This window comes from Arachis duranensis, chromosome 5 (assembly GCF_000817695.3).
Source record: "Arachis duranensis cultivar V14167 chromosome 5, aradu.V14167.gnm2.J7QH, whole genome shotgun sequence".
Lineage (NCBI taxonomy): Eukaryota > Viridiplantae > Streptophyta > Magnoliopsida > Fabales > Fabaceae > Arachis > Arachis duranensis.
In genome coordinates, this window is record NC_029776.3 from 90,007,914 (window position 1) to 90,026,239 (window position 18,326).

Genomic DNA, 18,326 nt, shown 5'->3' on the forward strand with positions numbered 1-18,326 from the left:
TTTCAGATATGCATGCGTGTCCACTAACACATTCTCCTTCTTGTTATTATTTTTAGCATATTTTACGAAAAGATATACTAATGACAAAACCCAAACTCAAATATCTAACGATAATTTGTTGAAGATATGATCTTCATGTCCTTTTCTTTTTCTTTTAGCATAATAATTAGGGAGACAAAACCGAAAATAAGAACCACATGAAGTATGAACAAAGAAAAGAAAGAGAAAAAAAAAAGGTAAATGTTAAAATATATATATATATAAATATATCCCTAGAATTTACTAATTACTATAGATAGAATATATAATGCATGATATTGTAAAAATCTAACAAAAATAGATACAATCTTAGAATCCACCTTCTAATAGTGAAAACGGATAAGGTGGCCGTGGACTATTCTCCGCCGCCATTTCACTAAAAAAGTTCACGTGACCTTTACCTCCACCAGTGCCATTACCCTGCGGCGGCGCCGTCGGAGGAACCACCGTCAACGGCTTTGGTGTGGCGGCGGAACTATAATTATAATTGTTATTATAACTTCTATATCCATTATGCCCCTGCTGTTGGTAGTGATGACCAATCCTCGGCCGCGGCTGCCCCAACCACCCCATGGCCACCGGCGCCGCCTCCTGCGGCGGAGACGGCGACGCCACGTGGCAAAAATTATCAATTTCGAAGCCGGTTTCCGGCGAAGAAGATATTATATTCCCGACAGTTGGTTCCTCCTCCTCGAGTTCCGTCTTGACGGCAACACCAGAAGACGAAGACGAGGAGGTCGCAGCCGTGATAAGGCGGCGCTTCTTGTCGGCGATTTGCCTGGTCTCCCTCTCAAGAAGAACCCTGGATAGAACCTCGGGATCCTCGACGACCTTGCATAGAAAAGCCATCATTTGCTGTGGTCTCTTCTCGGTTGTCTCCAACCTCTTGTTCATCCCTTGAAGCTCTTGTTCCAAAGCCTTCTGCTCCTCCTTCAGCCTCGCTATCTCCACCATCATGGCTTCATCGTCGAGCTCCTCCGCCGCTAAAATCTGCTGCTTGCCACCGTGGTGGTGGTTGTTGAAATGCAAAGAATTATAGCTCCTCGTGCCGTGCTTCCTCCTAACTATATTCTTCAGCAAGTGCTTCTGCCCTCTCAGAAACCACTCGTTTGCAAACTCCCACTTATCTGGATCCACCTTTCTGAAACCCTATAAAGAAAAAAGAAAAACATGATCAAATATCAATACCCGGTTGTCGAGAAAATAAGATAAACCGAGTTTTGGGAAGTGGGTATAGATTGGATTGAATTGAAAGAATTAGATAGATGGTGGCACTAACATAGGTGTTGAGTTGGCGAACAAAGCTGGAGAAGTTGTTGTGCTTGAAGAAGGCAGGGAGTAGAGACTGAGAGAAGTCGAGAGGGTCGACGACGATGAAGCTGTTGTTCGCTGGGCCCCATGCTATAAGGTAATCGGTGCTCGGATCGTTGACCATGTGATATGTCTTTATAACGAACGGTGCGATCACGTTGTTCTGCTCCATCCCATTAATCGACACCATCAATAACCACCACAAAGAGAAGAAGATGCGGAGAGAGAAGGGCGGTTATGGTTATTATTGTTATAGTGATGGTTTCTGTTCTGTTATGTGTGAACGTGAGTCTCTGTAGTGTGTTTTATTTTCTCTTCTTTGTATGAGAGTGAGTGTCAGACACAGAGAGAAATGGGTGGGTTGGGATTTAATTTTTCATTACTTTTTTTCTTTCTTTCTTTTTTAGGAAGAGGAGGGTTAATATATAAAGAGGACGAATGCACTGTAGTGAAAGTGGGTGTATGGGACACGTGGCGAGCATCGAGGGGGCTTGTGAGATTTTTGCGTAAGGATCATGGGTGGGGTCTACGTGGGTTTCGCTTTGGTACACGTCACGCTCCGATAGTGAGATATTTATGGTTGGAAATCACGCGCGGGTGAGGAGGCGCGTGGTGATTGGGGAGTGAGGGAGAGGTGGTCCCATAGAGCCTTGGACAAATGGGAGTAAACGACAGGGTGTTTTTGGTCGAAAGCTGAGAGAGTGGTGAGGCTCCCTCCTTCCTCTTTAGCGCTGGCCTTGTCACTTATTAGCTTCTCTGTGTCTTGTATAACCCTAGCTCCGTCTTTGCTTTCTAACCCTAAAAAATTACACAATGAATACGTGAACTTGGAAGAAAACTTCAATCGTTTGCACTGATTTTACATTTCTACGCATCTTAACCAAAAGATTAGTACCCACATCTTTTTTAATTTTTTAACGGTCAAATACATATTTGTATTGCATTCATTTGAAATTTACAATTTAAGACAATAATTCTGATATTAGTTATATATCTATAAATTAGTAATATTTTAAATTTGAATATATTTATTAAGTAATTTTTGAATTTCCTGCATTTACGTTTAAATTTTAATAATTAACAATAAGATATTTTTGTGTAGTTTGAGGTATATATAACTCATATTAGAAAGAGATACGTTGTCCTATTTTTTTATAAATAAGATATATGCCAAACTCCAAACAACATTAGAGGAGGTAGGTATTTGTTTGTAAACATTACTCTAAAGTTCAAGTAAACAATAATTTAAGAAAGTAAGTGAAAGTGACTTAAGTGAATATTAGATTTTTAAATATTTTTTATTTTTTATTTTATTTATCTTATATAGATTATTATCTGATGGGAGGCTAACATTTCAGTCAAATATCTGGGTATTTCTTTAGGAGCGAACCCAAGGCGGGTTAATACTTGGAAGCCGATTATTGATAAAGTTGAGGAGAAGTTTAGTTTGTGGAAGGCAAAAGTGCTCAATAAAGCAGGTAAGTTAGTCCTTATTAAATCTGTATTAAATAGCTTACCGGTGTACTACTTGAGCCTGTATAAGATGCTGAGGACAATGGCAGAAAAGTTGATTTCCTTACAGAGAAAATTTTTATGGAGTAAGGAGGAAGGAAGGAATGGGCTGGCAATAGTTAAGTGAGAAGTGGTTCAGGCTCCTAAAAAGCTTGGTGGGCTGGGGGTGGGTGATGCTATGATTAGGAACACAGCTCTACTCCTTTTTAAGTGGTGGTGGCGTTTCTCAAAAGAGGAGTGTCCATTATGGAAGAAGGTTGTATGCTCTTGTCATAACTTGAACTCCAACGTGATGTTATCAGCTCAGACATTGCCTAGTAGAGGGGGTCCATGGAAGGATATCTGTCAACTCCAGTTCAAGGTTCAAAATGTCAGAGATAAGATGATTGCTGGGTTATCTATGGAGGTGGGTGATGGGAGGAAGACTCGAATTTGGAAAGATGTTTGGTTACAAAGTGGTTCGCTAAAGATGTATTTTCCGATGCTCTTCTCTGTTTCAAACCAAAGAGGATCTATTATAGGGGATTGCGGGTTTTGGGATGGGTTAGAGTGGATTTAGAACTTCCAGTGGAGGCGAGATTTATACCAATGGGAGTTGGAATTAGTGGATCAATTGCATGAGATTTTAAGGCCTGTAAAGATAGCATATGATACGCAAGACAGAGTCATATGGAAATTTGACAAGGAAGGCATTTTTTCAACTAACTCTTTTATGCAGGTGTTGCAATCAGAACGCTCCCGGTGGCTATAGCTCCACCAGAACCATATGGAAAGGTTTGGTTCTGCCACGAGCGGAGTTATTTATCTGGTTTGCTTTGACAGGAAGAGTAAATACTAAAGAAAGATTGCTTAGACTGAGAATTTTGAGCCATAGTGATAACATATGTGTTTTGTGTAAAAAAGACGTTGAACATATTTACCACTTGTTTCTTGGATGTGAGTTTACCTGACAGGTGTGGTGTGAATGGCTAACTGAATTTGGAAAGTCGTGGTCTATCCCGGGTTCACTGAAAGAACATTTTGAGAGTTGGACATGTGTCATTAACAGGAAAGAAGAGTGCAACAAGTGGCTCATATGCTTCTTTGCAGTTATTTGGAACATCTGGCTTGAGAGGAATGGGCGGATCTTTAATAACAAGGAAGCCGATGCAGACGAGGTGTTCCACAAATCTTTGAGCAGTTATAGAGAGTGGAGTAGTGCGGATCCCTTTTGTTGTTGATGGCAGTGCCCAAGATAACAATAGGGATACTGTTCAAGTTATTTTTCTTATTTTTAATGTTTGTGTCTTTTGTTCCTGTCGCTCCACTTTATTGTGTTGAGCTCGGTTGTTCAAAAGAAATTATATAATAAGTTCAGTGACCAGTTAAATAATGTACTTGCTGATCTTTGAATGATTCTTCGAGATATTAGCAAACACATGTGTGAAGACTATATTGCGATTATGTTTGGAGTCTAATGTCTGTTTTACTACTTCTCTGAATTATATGTTATAATTATCGAGTTATTATAGTTATAACTGTTAAGTTATGTGCAACTACGACGTTAGTGGTGGTTGTTTATGAGTCATAAAAATTTTAATATTCTTTTGACTTAATCTCCAAATAGTAGGTAGTAATAATTGAGTTATAGTGACGACCAACCCAAGTATGTTTACATAAATAGTATTATGTATAATATACATAAATTTAAAATATATATGTTGCCTCATAATTTGTTTCATGATGTGATTTGTAATACATATTCTTAAGTTTTAATAATTAACTATCCAATACTCTTGATGCTCTGGTATGACTTGGGGTCCTTGTGATTGATCGCATAAAACGACTTAATGTTTGGCTCCCACATGCAATCATGATTATGGATCTGAAACGGTGCTAAGATACTCAAGAAAGAAGAACATCATATAATTTAGGATTATAAAGGAGGATAAAAATCAAATTGGTATAAATATCACCTTTTTGCTAGCTTAACTAGTTGTTAGCATGTCTAGTACTATATCATGTCATTCATGGTGGTGTATGTGGGATTAACGTGGTGCATTCACTACAAGAAAACACGTTTTTGTTACATTTTTAAAGCGTGGCGAAAAGCTAAAAACAGCATAGCGATAGCTTCTCGCTACGCTTTTTGAGCTATTAGGATGCTTTTGAAAGGGTCACATTTGCAAGGGTGCCAGTTGCTCTATAGCCACGCTTTTGGTGCCCTATCGCCACACTTTTTTTGCCACGCTTTAAAAAATCACAACGCTTTAAAAGCGTGGCCATATGTGCCAGCTATGGCTACGCTTTTAAAGCATACCAATATCAAGATATGGCTATGGCTACGCTTTTAAAGCGTGCCAATAGGGGGGACATATGGCTACACTTTAAAAGTGTGCCAATAGCGTGAGATACATTTATGCTTTCAAAGTGTGACTATTGATGCCTACTATACATTATGGCCACGCTTTAAAAGCGTGCCAATAGGGGATGATACGGATACACTTTAAAAGTGTGCTAATAGAGGGAGATACGGCTACGCTTTTAAAGCGTGCCAATAAGGAGACATACGATTACGCTTGTAAAGTGTGGCTGTTGATTGCTATTGTACAATATAGCCACTCTTTTAAAGCGTGGCTATAAATTAGTTCAGTACCTATTAGCACTCTTTTAATAAATAAATCTTACAAAAATCATAGATAATTTTAAAATATAAAGGATGACTACTAATTTTAAATCAACAAATCCTTACTTCATAAACTTGTCACAAAAAAAGTGTTTGATCATATAATATACTCTAACAAGATACCAAAAATCAAAATCATGATAATTCCATTAGCAATCCCCTAATACATGAATTACAATTCCAACATGGGTTACATTATCTACTTCCTGTACACTTCATTACAAAATATGAAATTTCATGATTACTGATCATCCATTTTGAGCGAAATTATTTTCACCACTGCCCTGCATAATTTTAAATATTGTTGTGTGTTAGTGCATCTTATATCAAACCAAAAAAATGAGAAGGCATATATTACACATTAGCAATGTTAATAGATAGTATGACGACAAGTGCAATAGTAGGCACATGCAGCACATAGTTTTATGAATCAAAACACTAATATATATGACACAATCCATTCATCCACAAGCTCAAAAGAACAAAACCGCCAACATAAAACAAAGTAATAAATTCAGATTATATGTGAAAAATCTATCTTTCGGTCGAGTAGCTGTAAATCTGTCATTGGCTACTCATAAGTTATATTCATATATAATTATGGCGATTAATTATCTTCTCATTATTTAATTAGTAACAGTAATTGATCTTGCATCATATGAGAATACTCAAAACATATTCCTGCATGCTTATCAAATCTAAATTATCCACTTTCCAAAATTGAATTCAATACCATTAGATACAAAAAAAAAAAAAAACACTACCTATAATTTAGAAATATTGGTTTAAGCATAGATTGTCATCAACTAAAAATTTTCCATCATGTATATTCATCCTACTTGAAGAAACAAAAAAATCAACATTGAATTAATAAATTCAGATTCCAATTCAACACCATCAGCACCATCTATAATCTTTTATCTCACTATCAAATATCCAAAATCAACAATAATAAGTCAACAATTTTAAATGGGAATATATTAAATATCCAAAACAACGAACAACCAACAGTACACAACCTGAAAATTCAACAACCAACACTAGCATATTCAACCGGCAACAGTAGCAACAAGGCAGTGACCACTTTTTTTCTTTTTGTCCGTATCTCGTTATGACAATAATATGGAAAAGATAGTTACTTACATCATCTTTGTGTTGAATGTGAGTTGATTTGGAGGAGCGAGGAGTATTTCTTGGTTTGCTACTTGAGGCATCCAAAGGAGAATTTTGGGTAGCATGCACTAAAACTGCTACCTCTTCGTCACTCATTCCTAGGTTGATTTGGTGCACCAATACCTTTAATAAACCATACACACCGTCCATCTTCATCTCTAATGATAAGACCTTCTCATTGTATTCAACTTTGACTTGTCGAATCTCCTCATCCTTTTTAAGAGTGCTTCTTGTAATCGAAGCCCCATAACAACGAATTTGACCTGGTTGGTCCTTTCCTAGCACTCCTACAAATGCATCCTCATCATTTTCTCCTGCCTCTATACGGGTTTGAAGTTCGGCCTATCAAAAAAAGTAAGGAGCAATAAAATACAAAGCCGCGTTCACTCAATATAAATAGAAATCACTATAGAATTTATATGATACAAATCCAAATACAAATACAAACAACGAACTCACAATTGTGCTTTGTGTTTTAGCATCAATTTCTTTTCATTTTTTAGCTGTGCGAGTTGCTATGAAAACTTCAGCTTTTGATGGTTCTTCATTGTTCTCTTTAGAGTCGCGCTAGAGTACATATAGAAAAATTTACATGAAGCATACTAACTAGAAAACTACAACATGAATATAAATGAGAAATCACAGAAAAATAAGTTATATTACTCGATGATTGCGCACTATTCTAAAATTTGTGGATCCCATCCGATGAGGACATGTTTGCTTTGACCTATTTTCAGCATTCTTAGTAGACACACCCTAATATAGACATGAAAAAGAGATGTTGTTATTCTTAGCAAACATGTTTTCTTGTTTTTTCAAAATTACATTACCTTTTTTTCCAAAACACCAAGTTTAATCACATAAAGAACTAAAAGACAATATTACCTTGATAGTCGGAAGACTCCAATACCGTATTAGTTTGCGAAATTGAACCTCAGGAATTTCTAACGGTTAGTTATTTATCATTTCTTTCTTTGTGTTGTACTTCAAGAAATGTTCCTTTTTTTGCCTTTGTATTTTTTCCATGCACGACAAAATTCCTTCATTACCCACGGCTTTGAAGTTATTGGAAGAATGAATTTTTGCTAAACAAGACAACACATTAGAATGTCAAAGGTTAGCGTAAATAACGTAACAAATAAATTTTAAAAAAAATGATCTATAATGCTATATTTACATACATTGGCATACTCCCACATGTCTTCTTTGGGATTTTTAGGCACACCATGCCAACTAGTATATAGCAAAGTCACAAAACGAGGATTTCTAACTGTTGTGTCCAAAAGTTGCTTGAGGTTATATACGACCTCAATAGTTGGACCTATAGGCTGCCCTCCAAAAAATTTCACCTCCCATCGATCACTAAAATTAGTGGCATGAAGCTTTTTGCACATAGTCTTTCCACGAGTTTTCTTCTTTATTGTGCCTAAGTTCGATTAAAATAATAGAATTTTAACTCAAACCAATTTAGAAGTAATACAAGTTATATTTTGACAATAAATTAAAACAAGAAAAGCACCTTCATTACTAGCTTGTCTTTCATTACCCTCATCATTTGCAGCATCATCAAGCTTATATTCCTCATCTTCCTTCTCTTCTTCATCTTCCAAATTTATCCCATGTATCTTAAAATACATGTAAAGACTCATTCCTTTTTTCGTTGAACTTGCAGTTAGCTCGCTTGTATCTTCTCCCTCATCATCAGAACTTAAATTATTTTGTTCCATTGTATCAGCTTCAACAGTCCTTTGATTCCCAGTTTTAGAGGTTTTTTCAGCTTGAAACATTGTCCCGTTCCCATTATGTTCACATTCTTGAAAAGGTGACGTTGGTTGGACCTTCTTTTTCTTCTTTGGAGTCCTAGCTTCCTCTTCAATTGCATCTTCCACGATTGTGATGGGTTGGTTTCTTGTTTGATCTTTTGGGTCTTGAGCTTGGAAGCTAACCTTCTTATTTTCAGCCATGATCTTTTCTTTTTTGATATTGTATTGTTGTAGCAATTCAGCACTTGACCTCACTTGTGTAATCTCAAAGGAATTTTTTTTTGGACTTTTTCCTTTCATTTTTTGTGCTAAGGTACTTATCTGTTTTCTTTTAGTGATCTCTCTTTTTCTCTATTCTGCATACACGAAAGAGTTACAATGAAAAAAATGTTATTTTATGAATAATTAAATGAACATAATCAACATAAGCGAGTAATTAAATAAACAAAATAACTAAAAAAAAGAGACGTTTAGAATTCTACTAAAATAGCATTACATGAAAACATGTCAAGATGTTTCAGAATCAGAGTCCTCCATGTACTCGTATTTGCTTTCCTCGTCTTCCTCACCACATTGTTTGGCAAACATATTTGGAGCCATATCTATAATGGTTGCTCGTAGATCATTCCTCACTAGATCAACTTCGCCATTATCATTTGGAAGACTGGGAATCACTTCAGGTTCACATGGCTCCCTTGCATACGTTATGGGAGAATCAGACTCAAGGTCATCACTTATCCTAAATAAATCTCTTGGAATTGTTTTCATAACATAGTGTTTGTCACTCACATATGGGTCTTGCACAAAAAAGCATTGGTTTACTTGGGATGCTAGCACAAATGGTTCTTCTTGGTAGCATTTTTTGCTGAAATACACATATGAGAGACCAAAGAAAGTCACCATAGAAGGAGGATTAGGGTGCCGAAAGAGGGGTTGCCGGCGGAGGCATTGCGAGCGCAGCTACGTTCTTCATAGAGTGTCGTCGGAGTGGTTCTTCGTCAGAGTGTCATCGTCATAGAAGTGGTTCGTCGTCGCGGAGTGTCGGAGTGTCGCAGGAGTGTTTGAAGAAGGAGGAGTTAGGGCTTACAATGCGGGTCATTGAGTGAAGAAGGAGCGAGAATCTTTCAAAGTTTAAGTTATAACTAAAAACATTTTAGGGTATACGAGCTGCATTTAATTTTTTTTAGGGACCTTTTGGCCACGTTTTTGAAGCGTGCCAAAAGGCTTGTAGGAAACGGCTATGCTTTTCAAATGCCACAATAATAAAATCCTGTTGCCACGCTTTGAAAGCGTGCCGGTTTCTCTCTATGGCTACACTTTTTAAGCATGGCAAAAAAAAACCTAGCTAAATCTCACAATAATTGCCACCCTCGTAAAAGCGTGACCATTGACCCTTTTCGCCATGCTTTTGAAGCATAGAAAAAAAAACATGGACAAATCTCTATTCAATCGACACCCACATAAAAGCGTGACTATAGACCACTTTCAGCCACACTTTTAAAGCGTAGCAAAAAAAAACGTGGCCATAAACCTTTTTTTCTTTTAGTGATTTTTTTAAATATTATAAACTAAAATAGTGCAATTGGAATTCGAAATACTATTTCAATGTAAGTCGCCAATCTGAAGAACTATTTTAGAGTTTAACCTCATGTAATATTCATAATTATATATTTATTATATTTAATATATTCTTTAATTATTTTAGCAATAATTAAAAAAGATAAAATAAGAAAATTTTGGACTAAACTTTATTGATTTTCTGTTGTTAGCTAACATTTTGTTTGTTTACCATATATATCGCATTCATGACCCCTTTGTGCAGTTTATAAAAAAATGTAACAGGTTTCAATTAAACTTATAACTACATCTTTAAATTTGTATACAAGTGATTATTATTATTATCTAAAACAAGAAACGGTTGAACGTGATGAACGCAGAAAAAGAAGCTCAAAACTACATGTATAAATCTCTAAGCTAATAAGGCACAGAAAATTAAAGTTGACCCATCATTGAAACCAAAATCACCATGAAGGCATGAACAAACCCATCAGCAAAAAGGACAACATCCCCGGCAACGAAACGTGCAAACACGAGCACAAAATACCTAATTATAATCATGCACTCTGAGATTTAGATCACGTTTTTAGATTTTCTTTTCTTTTCCTTTTTAACAACTTTTATCTAGTACCTATTGGCTTAAATTAACTGTATAACACTAAATATTTAGCAAAATTTTCCATAAATACTAGTAATTAACTATCAAATTAACCATCACATATTTTTATAAATTTGTATGTGTTGCTTTACAATTTTTTTTTAAACAAAGTGATCAAACTTTTTCTACAAAAGTATAATCAACCTTTTTTTTTCAATACAAAAAATCAGTCAGTATTGTAATTAATTTTTCATATTTTTATACCATACTTTGATTATAAATGCAAATTTAATTTAATTATATTTCTTATGAATAACGCTTGATTGTATTGTTTATATAATTTAATTATAAACATAAAATATGTGATTATTTTATATTCTAACATATTTCTATACTAATAAATAATTGATGATTGATTTTTAGTGTTCATATATGTGAAATTATAGAAAGAGATGAAAAACAGATTGAGTAGAAGAAGAGTAGCAGAATCATTTTTATAAAATGTAATCTAGATGAATTTTTTTTATGCTTGTCACATTAGCAATGAGGATATAGGTACTTATACTACTCAAGTATATATACTCAAGTATATAGACTCAAATCAAGATTGAAATACAAGATTATGACTAGTTTTCTTGTTGGCTATGTAAACTAATATTTTTCAAATTTTGTTATAATAGAATTATAATAGAGTTAGTTATTTTTGATTTTGTACTTCTCTTAACATCTTTCCTCAAGTTCAAGGTTTTAGAAGTGAAGACCTTGAGCTTGGATAAAAAAAATGAAGGAATGGAGAAGTTGAGAGAGTCTTGGTATAAGAAATAATTCTTTGTATAATCTAATAATTTTTTCAGATTATTTTTGAATTGGTGTACATAATCAATACTATCATTACATGACAAATTATAATACTTATCAATCCTTAATAAATAATTCTTCATATCTGGCATCTGTTCCATTTTTACAATTAATTCTTATAGTGTTAAGTGTCATTTTGACACAGGACATAGGGCACCTAGGGTGTCTATAGGAGAGACCCGTATTTTTATATTCCCAGAAATGTCGAGGCAGATTTTTGTTGGGACATTTTCGCCTAATACAGTAAAATTTTTGGCTGTATTTAGACAACAAATTGAGGATAGCCATCATGATTTAGTAAATATACTTACTCAACAGATGTCTATGGTATTAAACCCCATGTTAGATAATAACAATACCAGAATAGAGCAAGTTGCTCGACGATTCGATGATATTGCAGGAGCAATCAATTGACCGGTGATTCCTCCTATAGGATGTTTTCAGCTTAATAATCCTCCTCTAATACTGAATAGAGAGAAAGACCTAAATAGAGTATTAAATGAAGTCAGAGTAAACAATGTTGCTCATGCTTATGGTCAAAACATAACTTAAGCCGTCGAGCAAATTTTAAATAGAACAGGACCAAATATAGAGGTGACAAATCAACCTTATTTTATACCACCTTTTTAGATTATGTCTTGTAAGGTGAACTATCTAGAGGAGTTAAAACTCCTAAATCTCTCACAAAGTTTGCAGGAAAAAGTGGAAAATCGACTGTAGAGCACATCGCTCGCTATTCAGTCAAAATAGGCGAGTAGGCCAATAATGAATATTTGAAAATTATATATTTTTCTCTTCACTAACAAAGAATACTTTTACTTGTTTTTCAAATTTGCAACTTAATTCGATCCTTAGATGGGTTCAATTAGAAAGAAATTTTTATGATCAATTCTTTGGGAGAGAAATGAAAGTAACTTTGTCAGACTTATTCACAGTGAAGAGAGAAAAAATTGAGTCAATCGATGACTATCTTATCCGCTTAAAAAATATGAGAAATAAATAGTTCACACCTATTCCTGAACTTGAAATAGTCAAGATGGCTATCAATGGGATTGGTTTCAACATTCAAAAGAAATTACTGAATCAATAATTTCTCGACTTAACCCAATTGGCTGATAAAGTATAGCAAATTGAAAAACTAAATAAAGAAAAAGAAGAACAAGAATCGAACAAAATAAAACCCTTTTTTCAATAAAAAGGTTAATTACGTTGACTGCATGAGTGAGGAAGAGTCGAGCAGTGAATCCACTTTTGCTGCAGAATTAAAAGATGGGCCTCCTTATGTATGTCAGTATCTTAATTCGGCAAAAGATAAAACTCTATTGTTAAGAGGAAAGAATTTTTCTTTCGACCTAACAAAATCTGAACAGATCTTCGACATGCTGTTAACAGATAAACAACTTGTACTCCTTGAAGGAAAAGAATGCCGTCTATTTCAGAAATTAGAAATAAAAAGTTTTGCAAATTTCATCAAGCTTCTGGACATTATAATAACATTTGGGATCATTTTGGAAACTTGATACAAAAGTCTATTGACAAAGGTCGACTTAAATTTAATTTGTTGATAAGGCTGAAATGAAGGTGAATTTCGATCCCTTTCAAGTCACATCGAATTTCCCTAAAATAGAAAAAATGGCATTTACAGCTAACATGTCTTTTATCAAGCTATAAGAAAAAGATGATAAATTCGAGCTGGACATGTTCGAAGCAGAAAGGTCTATTTATCCAAAGGCAGGAGAAGATCTTTTAGATACTTAGATTTTTTGTGAAGATAAAGGGAGGAGAAAAAAATATAGCTATATTCTTGGTGTAGTGCCTTTTTCGACACTTCAGCTGCAAATGCTTTTGACTCATATAAAAAAGGTAGAGAGTATGTTCATCAAGGCGAATTAAGACAAGCTTGAGTAAAACAGGGGACTAAAGATCGAGCGGTTGTGGTTGATCCTGCCAAACAGCACATGCATGGTGGTAACAATCGATCAGAAACCCATGGAGTGGTCGAGTTAAACTAGAGTTCCTCCATTCAATGTTTGAAACAACAAATGGGTACAGAACAATGGTCCAAACTACTCCAAGAATTACAATTTAAATATTCCTGGAGGTGGTTTTGGAAATTAGGATGGAGCCCAAAAATGTGGAATCCCAAAACGAGGAGCAAGTAGAAGGCGCAGTGGTCGAGGAATGTATCGACCCAATTTTTCAAAAAGAGCTCCCTTCATTTCAAGAGCTGTGACCCAAACATAAAATGCTTATGAAAATACACTGGGGCCATATCCGGAATTGACCAAAGAAAGTAAGTCACCTCAGGAGCAGGAACAGAAAGGAGACAAGGTGTTAAAGGAGATATTGGCTATCAAGTCAATCCCCAAAGGAAAAGAAGAAGAAAAAGTACCGACAGAAATCTTCGACTCTGGTTTTGAGGATTTTCTAGATGTGATGCTTGGAAAAACTGGTTTTAAGTATTTTGCCATAGTTTCTATTCTCCCTTTCGACTTTTAGGGCAATCTTGAAGGGCCTTGGAATTGTCTAGAAGGAGATTGTGGTGATATAATTCCAGGTGACGAATGCCGAATTTTCGAAAATGGCATGATTAAAGAGGGGTTATTTGAAAGGCCTGATGGGATCACTAAAGTCCATATTCGACCATTGCATATTAAGGCAAAAGTCGAAGGATTGGTGATTAATCGCATTTTGGTTGATGGAAGAGCCGCAATTAATTTGCTACCTAAAAGTATGCTCCCATCATTCCAGAAAATAGTTGATGATTTAATTAAGATAAACTTGGTTGTCACTGGATTTAATGGTAAGTCGACAACTCCCCTGGGAATGATCTCACTCAGGATTAAAGTCGGAAGTGTCGAAGGACCAATAGTATTTATAGTGGTACCTACTAAGGCAACTTTTAATATGCTTTTGGGAAGATTGGATCCATGGTGTAAGAGCAATTCCATTGACTCTGCATAAGAAATTGGTGCTATGGGATGAGGATGGAATGATCGAAGAAATTAAAGCTGATGATAGGCCCTGCTATGTCGACAAATGAATGTCAACTTTAAAGAATATCATACCAGTGTTCGACCACTAGATATTGATAAGAGCACTTTTGACCCTACTCTTATCAAAGGTTGCTATGTAAGGGACCATGGTTGGAAATTGGTCCCTAAGGTCAAGGAAGACTTGGCCATTATATCCACATAAATGGGTATATCGAGCTATTAGGCTCGACTCTCAGCCTACATAGCTGAGAAGAGGGAGTGCACGGGAAAACGTACACTAGATTGTATATATGACCTCGATTTCTTAAGGTTTGAAGGGTCTAATTTAATTTTTGAAGATTTACATAATAAAAAGGTTGAAGTACAAGATCCTCTTAATGAAGTCAAGATTGGAGGATAAGGGCGAGTGACATACTTTAGTCAATGCCTAGATCCTAAATTTAAGAAAGTCTTGATTGATGTCTTGAAGAAATACCAAGATTTCTTTACTTGGCAGTATGAAGACATGCTTGGTTTGGACAGATCTTTAGTCGAACATAAGCTCCCTCTCGTGAAAAATGCTCAACCAATTAAACAAGCTCCTAGACATTTTGCTCTTGAAATTATGGTGAAGATCAAAGAAGAGGTTGAATGTTTATTAAAGGTTGGTTTCATCAACACAACCAGGTATGTCGAATGGATTGCTAATATTATTCCTGTTATTAAGAAAAATGAGAAATTAAAAGTGTGTATTGATTTCGGAGGTTTGAATAAAGCTACCCTAAAAGATGAACATCACATGCTAATTGCAGAGATGTAGATCAATTCTACCGCAGGAAGCGAATTTCTGAACTTCATGGATGGATATTCATATCCCAGAAAGATGTGTCAAAAATAGCTTTTTTATGCCCTGGAGCCATCAGCACTTATGAGTGGCCAGTTATGCCATTTGGACTTAAAAATGTTAGAACAACTTACCAGAGAGCCATGAACTCAATCTTCCATGATTTTATTGGTAAATTTATGGAGATTTATATTAATGATGTGGTAGTTAAGTCAGAGTGGAAATAGGCTCATTTGTGTAATCTAGAAATGGATTTTAAATGAATGAAACATTATCGACACAAGATGAACCCATTGAAATGTGCTTTTGGTATATCTATAGAAAATTTTTTGGGGTTCATTATGCAAAAAGGGAGTAGCTGTTGACACCAACAAATGGCAGGCAATTTTCGATTCATCCCCTCCTAGAAATAAGAAAGAATTCCAGTCTTCTTAAGTAAAGTCAATTTTCTCCAACGCTTTAGTTCAAATTTATCTAGGAAAATAAAATTATTTACTCCTCTATTGAAATTGAAGCAGGGAGAAGAATTTAGATGGGATGAGGAGCACCAAAAGGTTTTCGACCAAATAAAGGAATATTTAACTTCACCACTAATCTTGACACCAGGCAAATAAGGTCGGCCACTTAAATTATATATTGCCACGTCAGATTCAACTTTAGGGAGCATGATGGCTTAGGAAGACGAGGATGGAAATGAAAAAGTAGTTTACTATCTGAGTCGAATATTGACTGATGTAAAAAATAGATATAGTGCAGTGGAAAAACTTTGTTTAACTCTTTATTTTTCTTGTACTAAACTTAAAAGTTATTTAATTGGAAAGAATATTTATGTTGTATCAAAATTTGATGTTATTAAATATATGTTTTCTTATCCAATATTGAGAGGAAGAATTGGCAAGTGGAGATTTGGGTTGCAAACTATTCTTGTAAACTTAATTTAAGCAAAAGCATTAAACAGAATTTTAAAAGTTGTGATTTTCATATTTGGATTAGTTGACATAATGAATTTTGGTTATGATAAAGTTGGACTTCAAGATTGGTTTCTCTCCTATTCCTTTTCTTTTAGACGTTCATTAAGATGGCAGTTTTCTAATGTTTCAGTAAAATAGAAAATGTAAAACGTCGTGTATATTGGGCATAGAGAAAACCATCTTTATATGTGTCATTACATTTAAATCTAATACATCCATCAAATATTAGCATTAATGGATGAGACTAAGTCATTAATAATTTATAAATAACTATAATTAGGCCACAATAGAAGTTTAAATTACAATAAACTTCCAACATTCTCCCACTTGGCCTAAGTGTAATCAATCACAATTTTACACGTTACATAATTGCTTCAATATAGTAAAATACTTTGTGTGAGTTATGATAGTCATGCATTAAATATGAGATGCATTTCCTTTTATATACTACAACCACTAACATCTTACTACACAAGCTATATAAATATCACAAAATTTTATATTGGTCCATAAAGTTTCTAGATCATTATGTTATAACTCATAAAATAATATTACTTTAACTGAAACAACAAATTATCAATATTCAGAAAATATATAAATAAACATAATGAGCTCATAGTGTTAGCATCATTCAAAAAAAATTAAGACCCATTCTATGTACATGTTCCTTAAATGTCTTTGGTTGCAATCCTTTAGTCAATGGATCAGCAATTATAAGTTCTGTTCTAACATATTCTATGGACACTCTTTGTTTCTGAACTTCCTCCTTAACGCCAAAGTACTTTATTTTCATATTCTTGGTACTTTTAGAGTATTTATCATTTTTGGAGAAAAATACTACTACAGAATTATCATAATAAATTTTCAATGGCCTAGCAATTGAGTCAACAATGCAAAGTCCTGAAATAAAATTTCAGCCATAAAGTTTGATTTGTAACTTCAAAACATGCTACAAATTCTGCCTCCATAATAGATATTGCCACATCACTTTTCTTAGAGCTTTTCCATTATATGACAGTTTCTCCAAATAAGAATAAGTAGCCAAATGTAGTCTTCCTTGTGTCAACACATCCACCAAAATCTGAATATGAATAACCAATTACTTCTAATTGGCTAGACCTTTTATGCATGAGCATATAATTCTTTGTACCTTGAAGATACCTTAAAACCTTTGATACCTTTCTAGCATTCCTATTACAAAGCTAATGTCCAGTCTTGTGTAGGTCTGCACATACATAAGACTACCCACTACAGGACTATATAGAATCACTTCCATTTGCTTCTGTTCTATATCATTTTTTGGGCATTGTATAAGACTAAATTTATCCCTTTTTGAATTTTTGCAATTCCTGTGGAACACTTTGTCATATTGAACCTCTCTAGAACCTTATTTATATAGGCCTTCTGAGACAATCCTAAAAATCCTTGTGATTTATCACGGAAAATTTCAATTCCTATCACATAGAATGCCTCCCCTATATCTTGCATTTTAAAATTCCTAGAAATATATTCTTTAGTCTCACGCAACATTCTCAAATCATTTGTTGTAAGCAAAATATCACCAACATACAAGACTAGAAAGATGAACCTACTCCCACTGACCTTTCGGTATATGCATATATCAACAACATTTTCTTCAAAACCGAAAGAAAGAATAGTATTATTAAACTTAATATCCCATTGTCGTGAGGCTTGTTTCAGTCCGTATATTGATTTCTTAAGGGTACACACCATACGACTTTTTTCTTCATTTGAAAAACTTTCAGGTCGATCCATATAAACTTCTTCATCAAGATCGCCATTCAAAAAGGCATTTTTTCATCCATTTGATGTAGCTCTAAATCATAATGAGCCATAAGTGCCATAATGATAATCAACACCATTCTTTTGAGTAAATCTCTTTGCAACAAATCTAGCTTTATATCATTTAACATTGCCTTTTGAGTCTCGCTTAACTTTGAAGACCCATTTACAACCAACACATTTAGCACCTTCTAGAAATTCAATAATATCCCAAACTCTGTATCTTCCATGAATTTTAACTCTTCTTTCGTGGTATC

At 34.7% G+C, this 18,326-nt stretch overlaps 1 protein-coding gene across 1 annotated transcript; it reads right to left on the reverse strand.

Annotated features, from left to right (window-relative positions):
* Positions 1–317: 317 nt before the first annotated feature.
* On the reverse strand, positions 318–1,735 carry LOC107490265 (heat stress transcription factor C-1). The gene is made up of 2 exons (XM_016111021.3): positions 1,319–1,735; positions 318–1,188 (listed from the first exon to the last, which is right to left on the reverse strand). Exons 1-2 carry the CDS (start codon positions 1,538–1,540, stop codon positions 349–351), a joined length of 1,062 nt encoding a protein of 353 aa, XP_015966507.1. The 5' UTR covers positions 1,541–1,735; the 3' UTR covers positions 318–348.
* Between the last annotated feature and the right edge of the window lie 16,591 nt (positions 1,736–18,326).